The sequence below is a fragment of the Heteronotia binoei genome, chromosome 18 (assembly GCF_032191835.1).
Source record: "Heteronotia binoei isolate CCM8104 ecotype False Entrance Well chromosome 18, APGP_CSIRO_Hbin_v1, whole genome shotgun sequence".
NCBI classification, from domain to species: Eukaryota; Metazoa; Chordata; class Lepidosauria; order Squamata; family Gekkonidae; genus Heteronotia; species Heteronotia binoei.
Genome location: NC_083240.1, coordinates 36,627,203 through 36,640,073, shown reverse-complemented (window position 1 = coordinate 36,640,073; position 12,871 = coordinate 36,627,203). Strand labels below are relative to the sequence as shown.

Sequence of the window (12,871 nt, the reverse complement as noted above, 5' to 3'; positions counted from 1 at the left end):
TGCCAACAAAATGGAAAGCAGATCTATGTGGGTTTCTTAGCCAAGCTACGTGCATTCCTTCAAGGTGACCACAGGAAGCCAACTGAAAGGAAATGGCCAGTCTATTTCTTCCCTTCCTTGGAGGGATGCTTTTCTCTGAAGCACATGGAGCCTGCCTTAGTTAGCCCCAGAATAGTAATGCACTGGTTTGGCCCAAGACAGCTTCTTTTCCTATAGATAAAATTAACATTTCCCCCTTTTTTAAAAAATCAAGGGTAAATAACAACAACAGCAAAGATACTGCCACTCATTAGCACTACAATGATTTTTGCTGGTACAAACCTTGGAGTGCTGTTGTCTTCAGTACTGCATCTGCACACTCTCGCTTCACCACATCCAATTCCAATGTGGGAGCATGCCAATATGCTTTTTATTACCCCAGTCAGTTGGGCTGAATGAATAGGCAAGATAATAAGTGTTCCCACATCTAGATTTAATATAGCTGGTGAAGTCTAGCCAGGTTGGGATAGTTGAGTGGGTCCCAGAAGTAAGAATGTCTCTGTGGAAGAGTGTACAGTTGATTGCTTTGAAAAGAATGGCCATGAAACACCTGAAGGTGACCCTAGACCCTCTTTAACTACCACCTAGTGGCCAACATTCCCTTTTTTAGCAAGGTGCTTGAACAGGTGGTGGCTACACAGTTTCAGGTATTCTTGGAGACAGATTGTCTAAACCCCTGTAATGGTGTATTATGGCCCCCAATAAGGGAAGCATTTCTTTTAAAACAGAAACATGCAAATGAAGGGTATCTTTGCCTGTTCAAAAGCAATACATTAACCATTAGACTACAGGACTATATTGAGAAGGCTGTTCTCATCAATAGTGAATCTCTGTAGGCTAATAGCCCTCTGACAGAAGAGAAGTCAGAAGCTTATTCATTCCAGGGGTGAAGTGAAAACCCTGTAACCTAGCCAAAGATCACTAATGTTATCTTGTATTCAGGTTTTTTTGTGGGTTTTCTTGTAGGACAAAAACCAGCAGGAACTCATTTGCATATCAAGCCACACCCTCTGCCATCACTATTGTCTCACGCGGCATTTTTTTGTAGAAAAAGCCCAGCGGGAACTCATCTGAATATTAGGCCACACCCCCTGACATCAAGCCAGCTGGAACTGCGTTCCTGTGCATTTCTGCTAAAAAAGCCCTGTTTTTATTACTTTTATTTAAAATCAGTCTAATCACTCTTGAAATAAATAAATATGAAAGTCACAATTATACAAATATACTTGCTTATATGTAAATGAAACCAGAAAAAACACACATCATCCCTTATCCCAGGGGTGTCAAACTCATTTGTTATAAGGGCCGAATCTGACATAAATTAGACTTTGTTGGGCTGGGCCAGGTTGAGTTGGGTTGGGCTGGGCCATATTTAAGATTAGGGAGCAGAGATATAAACTTTATAAAGGATACAGACAAATACAATTAAAGTTTTTTTAAAAAACTTAAAACATTAGCACTCATTGGTCTTAAAGGTGCTTTCTTTATATTTCTCCCATGGGATTCAGGGAAATGGGCAAAGGAAATTCTGGCTCTTTCCCTCCCTCCCCAGGGGACCGGTGGGGGGGAGGAGCCTCAGCCAATAGAAGAAAGACAGGTTTGGCTCAGTAGCTCTACTGTGCTATCGAGAGACCCTGGCTAAGCAAGCTATCCCTCCCCCCCTTCCTCCCCAAGGGAGGAGCCTCAGCCAATGGAGAAAATAGGTTTTGCTCTGCAGCTCCTGTGTGATTGAGCAAGTCTTGAAAAGCAAGCTGTGATACAGAAGGAAGCAAGAGAGGGAGAGAGAAGGAAGCAGATGGCAGCCAGTTGCTTGGGGGCCTGATTTGGCCCCTGGGTCGCATGTTTGACACCCCAGCCTTATCCCATCTATCTTAAAATAAAGTATGGTCCCCAAGATTCTTAACAAAGCACTTGCAGAAAGATTAGATAATCTCCCACAACCCACATCTGAGAGATTCAGGGGTGTTTGGGCTGTGGCTATCTTACATAGGTTGGCCAAGTTGGGAGTAGGAGGCACCATGCTTTGGAGGTTCTGCTGTTACCTGCCTGGCCAGTTCCAGAAGGTGGTGCTAGGGGACTGCTGTTCAGTCCCATGGCATTTATCTGTGGCCCCAGAGTGCATGATCTTGTCCCCCTTGCTGTTTAACATCTACATGGATCCACCAAGAAAGATTGTCTGGGGATTTGAAGTAAGTGCCACCAATATTTGGACGGCATCCAGCCCTTTCTCCTTAATAACTTAGTTGGGTTGGTCTGGGGAAGTTCTGAGCAGGTATGTAATAGAATGGATGAGGGCCAATAAACTGAAGCTCAATCCAGATAAGACTGAGGTATTGCTTGCCAATGGGATTGAGTCAACCTGTCCTAGAGAGTGTTGCCCTCTCTTTGAAGTTTGGAAGCTCACAGCTTGAGGGTGCTGCTGGATCTTGGGCTTCAGCTAGAAGCTCGGGTCTCCCCTGTCGCACATAGTGTCTTTTATCAGCTTTGGCTAATATGCCAGCTAAAGTTGTTCTTCAAAAAGAGTGGTCTGGTTGATCACATCCAGATTAGATTATTGTGCGCACTGAAAAAAAATTCAGAAACTAAAGTTGGTCCAAGATGCGACAGGCTACAGTCAGAGGTGGAATACAGGGAACATATTGCTCCTGCACTGAAAGATCTGGTCTTGCTGATCCATCTACTTCCAAGCAAAATTCAAAGTGCTGCTTCTATAAGGCTCTGAACAGCTTGAGGCCAGGGTGCTTAAAGGACTGCGTCCTCACATATCGTCCAGCCCCAGCTAAGATCTTCCTCACAATCTCATGTATGCTAGCCAGAACTTGGAGGAAGGAAAGGATGAAAATCCAAACAATTTTTGAAAAATAATGATTGATGAGGTGCCTGCGTGCAACTTTGTGGGGTCAAAATCAACAGTCACATGCCATTAGTCTCTTGTTACTCATTGTCTCAGCTCCAACCATAAATCTGGGAAAGAAGCATTTCGAGGTGAGTGAGGAGCTGCACTGTTTACCCAGCAAATCCTTAAAAGACAGGAGACCTTGAACTTGATTCATCTGACTCACTTGATGCTGCTCTACAATAAAGCCATGCAACTTGAGCACCTATAAAAGCCAGGGAGGCTACAGTCCGCTCTTCTTTGCAAGACTGAAATCCCTGGGACCTTTTGTGAGGTAAGGGTCAGCTTTTTAGAAACCTATGAGAGGAAGCCAAAGATGACGGGTTAGAAAAAGTCCCTTTCTAAAGGTCGAATTGGCATAGCTTTCATTCAGGGGAAATTTGCCTGCAAATCTCTCCCAGGATGAAAGCCTCAATGGGCCTAAAGAAATCTTTCTCCTAGGGTTGCCAGCCTCCAGGTGGGGCCTGGAGATCTCCCACTTTTACACTACTGATCTCCAACTGGCAGAGATCAGCTTCCCTGGAGAAAACGGTTGCTTTGAAGGGCAGACTCTATGGCATTGTACCATGCTGAGGCCCCTCTCCTCCCAAACCCCACCCTCTTCCAGATCCACCCCCAAAGTCTCCAGGTATTTTCCAACACAGACCTAGCAACCCTACTTTGTCCAGACTGTTTGCTGGCACACAAGGCACATTGCATTTTGCAGCTTGGTTTGTGGGTGTATGGAGGATGATAGTGATTGTGGGTTGAATTCAGCTGGATTTGCAGGGTATCTACAATAACTATGACTTTCTCTTGCCTCCTGCCTGTTACAGATCTTGACCGGATTGCTTCTCAGATGGACCCAAAAGTCATTCCAGGGTTCCTTTTTGGAACATCCCTCCTTGTAATAATGCTTTTGTCATATACCAGTGCAGGTGGGTATTGAGCCAGAAATGCAGACTCATGCCCAAGTATCTGAACAGAGAGCTGCTTAATGTTCAGGTACTTAGTGGTGCTAAATCTCTGCTCCTCATTCTTTCCATCAAAGTCTGTCAACTGCTGATGTTTGGTTGGGGAAGAGAACTGAGAAGGAACAGAGAGGGTCTTTACTGTTTGTTTGTTTTTTGTTTTTTCAAATGTAGATCCAGGTGGGCAATTGTGTTGGTCTGAAGCAGCAGAACAAAGTTTTGAGTCCAGTGTCACCTTTAAGACCAACAGAATTTTATTCAAGGTGTAAGCTTTCATGTGCATATGCGCTTCCTCAGATACAGTGCAACAGAATTTCCTCAAGGATTACATATAAAAAGGGGGGGGGTCGTTGCTAAGTAAAGGTATTTCCTTGTGGAAGCACCAGTGATTTTTGACTCTGGGTTGATGTCATATCACAGCATTTTCATGGCAGACTTTTTCTATGGGGTGGTTTGCCATTGCCTTCCCCAGTCATCTACATTTTACCCCCAGCAAGCTCCTTTTACCGACCTCGGAAGGATGGAAGGCTGAGTCAACCTGGAGCCAGCTACCTGAACCCAGCTTCTGCCGGGATCAAACTCAGGTCATGAACAAAGCTTGGACTGCAGTACTGCAGCTTACCACTCTGCACCAATTAGAGTTAAGACAGAGGCAGAAACAAAACTGGAAATTATCAGTCTATACATGAAGGTGGAGGGTGAAATGTAGTTAAGCTTTATGTCTGCCCCTCAGCCCAGGTCTTTTTATGCCCAACATTTGCAATAAAAATAACCCTTTCTCTCCCCAGAAGTAAAGATGACCATTAACGCTAATGATGCTGACTACAGACTTCTAACAAAGCCAGGCCTGACTCAGTCCCTCTGGTGCGCTGTACAGAATCACAGCCAAGACGAGGAGTTGCTGTGGCTCCGGCAGGATGGGACTGTTGCCCTGAAAGATGGAAATCGAGTGAATGCCAGCAAGATCTGCGTCTCCCCTGTCTCTATGGACGACAATGGGGTTTCCTTTACCTGCAAGCTGGCCCGAGATGAGTCCATCCAGATCTCTGTGGTATTGGATGTCAGATGTGAGCAGTCAGGATTGGGAAATACCTGGAGATTTGAGGGTGGAGCCTGAGGAGGGTGGATTTTTGGAGGGGGTACATCAGCCCACTGTAATGCCATGGAGCAGGGGTGGCCAAGGGTAGCTCTCCAGATGTTTTTGCCTACAACTCCCATCAGCCCCAGCCAGCATGGCCAATGGCTGGGGCTGATGGGAGTTGTAGGCAAAAAACATCTGGAGAGCTACCGTTGGCCACCCCTGCCATAGAGCCCTCCAAAGCAGCCATTTTTTCACCAGGGAAACTGATCTCCGTCTTCTGGAGGTCATTTGCAATTCCAGGAAATCTCCAAGCCCCACTTGGAAGTTGTGTAAACCAAAAAAGCAATGTGGATAAGTGGAGCAGAGAAAAAAAGGCTAAAGCCTCCACGCTAACCAGCCTCGAAATAATTTCACAGAATAAATATTTTATCCATCGATAATAAATATTCTCACATTTGGCACATCATATTGATGCATACAAAAAAGAACATCTGCTCCCCCCACACAACACTCCACAGTCTTTTATGATGCCATGATAGCAATTTCTCCAAAGGTGAGCGTTGGGAGGAAGTTTCACAAGGTAAGCTTCACAAGGTATGTCTTATGGAGCATGTCTTATGACTGCCTGTATTTGAAGTAATGGTATTGAATTATATAAAGCTCGTCGAAGCTGGAATGAAACGAGGAGACAAGTACGGCCTCGTCGCTGGATATTATTGCCAAGCTGCATTGATTTCAAGAAATTGCAATTGGAGCACTGGACTCTCTTAAGAATACTTGCCTTGTGAAGCTTCATCCCGGCGCTCTCATTTGGAGAAATTGCTATGATGGCATCATAAAAGACTGTGGAGTGTTGTGTGGGGGGAGTAGATGTACTTGTTTGTATGCATCAATATTATGTGCCAAATGTGAGAATATTTATTATCGATGGATAAAATATTTATTCTGTGAAATTATTTCGAGGCTGCTTAGCGTGGAGGCTTTTGTCTTTTTTTCTCTGCCCCACCTGGAAGTTGGCAACCCTAGCAGTGGTTGATTGTTGGGCAACGGGAGGAAGGCTGGGTTAGTGTTATGGAGCTGTGGACCGAGTCTGCTTTTTTAAAAAAGCTGGGAGTTTGGATTCAGCAAGCAGTATAAATCATACTCTTATTTTGCATGCCTTCCTGAGGTTCTTGAGGGGAGGGTGAGATAAACCTGAACTAATCCTGCTTCTCCTGGTAGAAGGGAAGGGGGTGCTGAGTGGGTAGACAAAAATGTGCTGGGCAGTCTAGGCTTCTCTCCCACCCACTCAGTCCTCCTGATCATTTATTTGCATATTAGGCCACACCCAGGGGTCGTTTTGTAGAAAAATAGGTGGTGAAGCTCATCCAGGGATTGTTATGCAGCTGCACCTACTATTCAATGGACAAGGTGGGAAGGGGGAGGTGGAACTCTCAGAAAAGTTCAGGAGCTGCGCTACTGTGAGCTCCCGCTGAATCCGAGGCCTGGCCACACCACCTGATGCCAATCCAGCCAGAACTGTATTCCTCTGCTTTCCTGCTCAAAAAAAGCCCTGCTTGCTGGTATTGGGTATATATGCACTTTACTTCTAGAAACCTGAAGTTGTGTGCCCACTGAGCTCTATTAACTGGAGGCTTACTCCAGGCTTCTCCAGAAAACGTTCTTAGGATCACACGATTAGGCATTTTACACGTTCCATAAATTTGTCAATGAGTGCATTTTATACGCTAATGAAGTTATAAATTATGCATTTTATGTTGTTAAAATAACAGAAAGCTTGATAAGAAATTAAGTACTTTGAACAAAGAGCAACTGAAAATTTCCCCCCAAATTTCGTTTTGTAATTTAAAAAAAAAACCATACTAATTGTTTCAAAATTTGTGCATTTTTTACATCTCTATTCAGAGCCCAAAAAGTTTCAGAAACTACAGATGGGAGTCTGTATAATCTGCAGAGCCCGGATAGGGATGTCAGCACTATTGGACTGCACTTTAGACAGCTGCTGTCACATTAAACTCAGAGAATAAGCAATACAAAATAACTGGAATGCCGTCTTCTCATTCTGGAGTTGCATAGAAGGGAGCCTCCTGAAGGCTTCTAGGGACTCCAGATTGTTCTCCAAAAAATGTTGGTCCCATTAAATATTCTGTTTCTTTTACCCCAGGGGAAAAGTGATAAACTAGAGGATCTGAAATAAGTTCCGTTTTAAAAATCTATTATTCCCTTCCCCCTTGAAGAAGCACAGTGAAATTTAAACAGAAAGCTGTCTTTAATAGTGTTCACTTTTATTTTTATCACCGTTTTGCATTTTGTCCTTTGGAACTCGAAACAAGGAGGATTTTTAGATGATTTTTCTCTGGTATTTGGGGAAGGGGCAATGAAAGACATGATACTGACATGGTTCTTTACTGGTAAACAGTCCCTCCAACCCTAAGTGGAGAAGATCCTCCCTCAGTACTAGAAGATAATGAGGTGACACTCAGCTGCCATGTGAAGGCTAACCCTCCAGCTCAGATGGTATGGTATAAAGACAACAGTACCTTGGTTTTGGACCCCGACCGTCACCAAATTTTCCAGACCAGCCAGCTCTTTCAGCTGAAGATCGAAAAAGTCCAGGAATCTGATGGTGGGATATACACATGCGAGGCCAGATCTTCCCTGGAAACAGCAAGGAAAGATTTTAATTTGACTGTGGAAGGTAATCCTGCAGTAACAAAATTGACTGTCTAAATGACCAATAGCAAGTGACCTGCTGGCAATTTGCTGTGGTGTGCAGGCTGACCAGCTCACCTTGTCTTGCCCAAAGGTTGCCATTCCACCCGGGCCTGTTTGCTTACATGTATGGGGTGCAGGTAGAGATTACCTTATGCAGGTTTACCTGAAAAACTCAGAGCATTAACTAAAGCACACACACAAGAGCTAGGGAGCTTGGCCAGAGTTTCAAATTCTGAAGACAAAATGAGTTGCCTTCAGCTTTCGGAATTCTTAAGACACCAGTCACTGAGAACTGGTAACGGAACATCCCTAACATCAAGGCCAGAGTGACCATTCATGACCCAAGATGGCCCTGCCTTTTGGCAGGAGGCTCAGACCAGATGGCCTTTTGATCAGCTCTCACTCTAGAACCCTAGAAAGGGCTTGAATTAATAGCAATAACAACAGAATTTGTATCATGCTTGTGAGTATCAAAAGTGCTTCTCTATATACATGAAGCTGCTTTATATCAAATCAGACTATTGTTACATCAAGGCCAGCCGTGGCTACTTTGACTGGCAGCAGCTTTCCAAGCTTCTCAGATGGCGGTTTTTCACATCACCTACTGCCTGGTCCTTAACTGGAGATGGCAGAGATTCAACCTGGGACCTTCTGCATGGAAAGCCGAGATGCTTTCATGGAGCCCCAGGCCCTCTATTACCTAATTGCAACCATTACAATAGCCCTGTAAGATTGATCATAGTGCTGATGGAGAGCTGAAGTTTGAGAGATAGAAGGTGATTTGCCTATACCCACCAAGCGAGCTCATCAAAGAAGGCAAATTCTTCTCGGGTCACTATTTGAGAAGCAGGAGCGACTTGCAAGAACGTGCCTGGAGGTTGGGACTTCCACTGGCTGGACTAGTCTTTACTGTTGTAGCATACATTTAAGAGTTGGCAGGATTAGCACAACCAGTATTGGTTTCCAAATGGTTAACCGAAGGCTTCCAGCTCAGTCTGGTCATGTTTATGTCCAGTACATACGAATATGAGAAATGCCATGTTGGATCAGGCCAATGGCCCGTCTAGTCCAACACTCATGGCATTTTCACACATACCAAATAATGCAGTTATTCACTTCAGCGACAGTTTGCAAATGGATTTTGCTATTTCACACAGTAAAATCCAGTTGTAAAGTGCACTGGATGTGGATGGAAAGTGCATTATTTAGTGTGTATGAAAGCACCCGCAACACGGTGACCAAAACCCGTGCCATCAAGAGGTCCACCAGTGGGACCAGAACTCCAGAAGCCGTCACGCTGTTGCACCCCAAGCACCAAGAACACAGATCCCTGGTCAATATAAAGCAGCAGGAATTCTATTTGGCAGTTACCAGGGGTGCATGTGTCCCACTGAGTAAACACACAAACACAATTTCATAAAATAATCCTATGTGTCCAGTAACCAACTGGGGTGGTGTTCCTTTCCTTTCAGTTTGGTGTAGTGGTTAAGTGTGAGGACTCTTTATCTGGGAGAACCGGGTTTGATTCCCCACTCCTCCACTTGCACCTGCTGGAATGGCCTTGGGTCAGCCGTAGCTCTGGCAGATGTTGTCCTTGAAAGGGCAGCTGCTGTGAAAGCCCTCTCCAGCCCCACCCACCTCACAGGGTGTCTGTTGTGGGGGAGGAAGGGAAAGGAGATTGTGAGCCGCTCTGAGACTCTTTGGAGTGGAGGGCGGGATATAAATCCAATATCTTCTTCTTCTTCTTCTTCACTCTCTCCCCCAATAGCTGGAAGACTTGCCTTTCCGTTGGAGGCTGTCATTGCTGCAGCAGTGGTGGTTGCCCTCACTATCCTCTTTGCTGTTGTGGCTCGAAGAGAGGCGATACTTAAGGTAAGAAGAACCTAGCACAGGGGTGGCCAACGGTAGCTCTCCAGATGTTTTTTTGCCTACAACTCCCATCAGCCCCAGCCATTTGCCATGCTGATGGGAGTTGTAGGCAAAAAACTTCTGGAGAGCTACCATTGGCCAACCCTGACCTAGCACAGGAAGGCTATCTTTTAAGTATCAGGTGATGACGTAAGGAAAGCATGGGTCCCGGACAAGGGGCTCCAGCACTAGAACTGAAGTGCTGCAGAGCAGGTGGGGTGGGAGCCCTCCTTGGATAAATAGGTGTTTAAATTGGCAGCAGCTCTGTGAAACTAGAGAGGAGTTAGCCAAGGCAGTGATGCTGTCCACCAAAAGCAGGTTGCATCACCCCCACCACGCATCTTCCTCTGTGCATTTCTGTTTTGGTGAAAGTCTTGAGGAAATGCATGAAATGTAACTGGCAGTGCTACATGGGCTCTGATCTGGATAGTGCAATCTTGTCAGATCTTAGAAGCTAAGCAGGGTCAGCCTTGGCTAGTATTTGAATGGGAGACCTCCAAGGAATGCCGGGGTTGTGACGCAGAGGCAGGCAATGGCAAACCACCTCTGGATGTCTCTTCCTTTGAAAACCCCGTGGGGTTACCATAACCGGCTGTGACTTGGCAGCAGAAAAGGCTGCATGGAGAAAGTGTGAAGAAAAAGTTCCCATGCTTGATTTCCACATGCCAAACTGCTGACTTAAGGGAGCAAGGTTTTTTAAAGTGACAAACGTGAAGTAAATTAAAGGTTAAAAGGTAAATTCCCAAATCCTCATTTATACTTTTCCTAAGGGCCGGTTTGGGATTCTAACTGCAATCCTGATGCCTCTGGTACTCCTTGCTGCCTTCTACAAGGTGAATGGGTGTCCAAGAGCCATCTTACAAAGCTCCCCCTTTATGTTACAAAGTCCTTGTGTTTGTTGGGGAACAACACAAGGACTTGGGATCAAGTGTGAGATGGGCATTTTGTGCCTCCCAAATGCACACTGGATGTTTTCTCTGTGTGACCAGGACACATAGAGAAGCGGCTTTAGACTCTTTTCCCACTGAGCCACTATCGGCTCCATTGCGAAACTGGCATGAAGCCATGTAAGTAACATGATTTTTACATTGGAGCCAATAACAGTATTCCAGGACAGAAAATAGCAGGGTGGGGTAGGAAAGAAACTCTTGTTTCCCCATGCTACCTGTGGTTGCAGTGAAAAGTGAGTATCTGGGAGACACAAAACTCCCATTGTGCGCACGATACAAAGTCACTGAATTGTTCCCTAACAAACACAAGGATTGTGTAAAGGGTCAAAGAAAGGAGACCTTTGGGGACAATTATATTTTTTTTGTGTGGCCAGCAGATGGCAGTCTTCTGGCAGGGAATTTCCTTGCCACTCCAGTCTTAGTGTCATCCTTCAGCTTAGAGAGCAAAATTAAAATGGACCGCAGCTATGGTGTGCTGAAAAAAAGGAAGGCATTGTAGTTCAGTTGATTCTCTAGTCTGATTTGCCTTCTCGTTCCAACAATATCTGCATGGCACTTTACTTAGGATGAGTGTTGGCATTGGTACTCACATTGCACCTGGCTTTTTGCTGAGGAGGAGCAGGTGGCACAGCACAAAGTCAGGGGAGGGGGAAAGAATGTCCATCCACCCCATGCCAGGAGGACCAAAAATTGGGCACTGGAAGGGATCAAAACACGGCAGCCCCTAGCAAAGCCCCAGAGAAGCAGTCTTATTCAAACTGCATAACCTGGAAGAAGTCCTGTTGAAATCAGTGGGGCTGACTGCTGCCTATTGTGTTTTGTTGAGATTTTAACACTTTGTTGTTTTTGTCTTTGAAGTGCTTTGGGAAGGCAAACAAACCACCAAACAACACAGCACTGTAAGTATTTGAAAACCTGATGATGAGAATAATAACAATAAAGGGATGTTGCAGCAGCTCTCGAGTATGTTGCTCTTGGCCCAGCCAACAGCAGACAATTCAGTGGCATCCCCACTTATGCTAATCAACTAATATGAGGTCGCTTTCCTATGCAAGCTCCACTAAAAGCAGCAGGGGCAATAGAAGAGTGCCACCATGCTTGCGCACAGCTGCTACATTTCAGCGGGACTTGCATAAGCAATTCCAGCAGCACTGCCCCTGTTCGGCTCCCCGAACGTAGACTTTGAGAGTGAATGAAGTGAGCACCTACTTGTGCCTGCATCCTCTCTTGGTCCATGCTTGGAAGGTGATTCCAGCAGCACTGCCCCTCTCTTGCTCTCAGCCACACTTAAACGGCTCTCAGGATTTATTGCCACGCTTTGCCTAAGGGCGGGGTTGCTTCTGCTTCTTCTGTGCTTGAGAGGGCACCCTCAGAATGGTAAATTCCTGCCCTCCCCATTTGTCGGTTTCAAAGCAGCCCAGGGCCTTCAGACCTGTTTGCTCCCCAAGACCAAGAGTTAACTCTGCTTAGTAACCGCTTTCCCTTCCTCTGTTGAGGAGAATCGCTGCTTTAAAACCCTCGAAGAGCAGGGAGATAGAGAGTCTGACCTTTCCTGGCAACCATTCACATGTTACCTTTCCTTAGAACCATTCACATGTTACTTTTGAGGATAACACACGTTGCAGCTGTCATGTGAGATACAAGGAGAACTTGAAAAGCAACAAGGGAGCATGCTTGCCCCTGGCCAGAGTTTCCACGTTGCTGCTGCTGCTCTGCTTGTACCTGAGTTGGCTTTCCCTTGGTGATGTGTTCCTGCGCTCAGCTAAGGGCATTGCTTATTCATACCAGTATAACAAGGAAACCTCTTTTATCAGCCAAGATTCATTTCCAAAGCAAACACACTGATTCTTTGCAAGCATGTCCCCTTAACTGTGTTTTTTTTTTGGTAACACTTTCTTCCTTTCCCTCTAGGTGAAGGAATTCTCATCTTGGCACAACATAAGAACCTTCCTCTATAGCTGTCACGGGCTGCAGATCCTTCCATGGGTGTCCTTGGTTCAAATGCCTCCGTGATTTATTTATTGTTATTTAACATGCTGCTGACTTTCCCTGTCTACATGTTTGGCTTGTAAATCCATTTCCTTGAAAAACTGGGAAAGTCCTACTGGCCAGACTTCAAGTGTTCTTTCAAGGTAAAAGATTAACGTCAGGCTTGTCGCTGCCCTAGCAAAGGCAGCCAACATGTCTGCATGAAACAAGAAAAGAATGGTAGGTGTGTCGTTTTCCCCACTGTCATCAGACACAGGCATTCTCCATTTTTAATAAGGCTTCAGTAAATTAAATTTTGAAGGGAGGATCATAACAAGATTTCATAGTTGCTTGCTGGTTAGCA

At 45.3% G+C, this 12,871-nt stretch overlaps 1 protein-coding gene across 1 annotated transcript; it reads left to right on the top strand.

Moving 5' to 3' along the window:
• Positions 1-3,674: 3,674 nt before the first annotated feature.
• On the top strand, positions 3,675-12,552 carry TMIGD1 (transmembrane and immunoglobulin domain containing 1). Its single transcript, XM_060258968.1, has 5 exons — positions 3,675-3,852; positions 4,674-4,952; positions 7,386-7,664; positions 9,450-9,553; positions 12,451-12,552. Exons 1-5 carry the CDS (start codon positions 3,720-3,722, stop codon positions 12,550-12,552), a joined length of 897 nt encoding a protein of 298 aa, XP_060114951.1. The 5' UTR covers positions 3,675-3,719.
• The last annotated feature ends 319 nt before the right edge of the window (positions 12,553-12,871 follow it).

Bases quoted from the DNA above. Each gene is read 5' to 3' on its own strand.
- TMIGD1 (XM_060258968.1), top strand. From the start codon at position 3,720: ATGACTTTCTCTTGCCTCCTGCCTGTTACAGATCTTGACCGGATTGCT. The intron at 7,665-9,449 runs GTAATCCTGCAG...CTCCCCCAATAG, and splicing joins TTTTAATTTGACTGTGGAAG to CTGGAAGACTTGCCTTTCCG. The intron at 9,554-12,450 runs GTAAGAAGAACC...CTTTCCCTCTAG, and splicing joins GAAGAGAGGCGATACTTAAG to GTGAAGGAATTCTCATCTTG.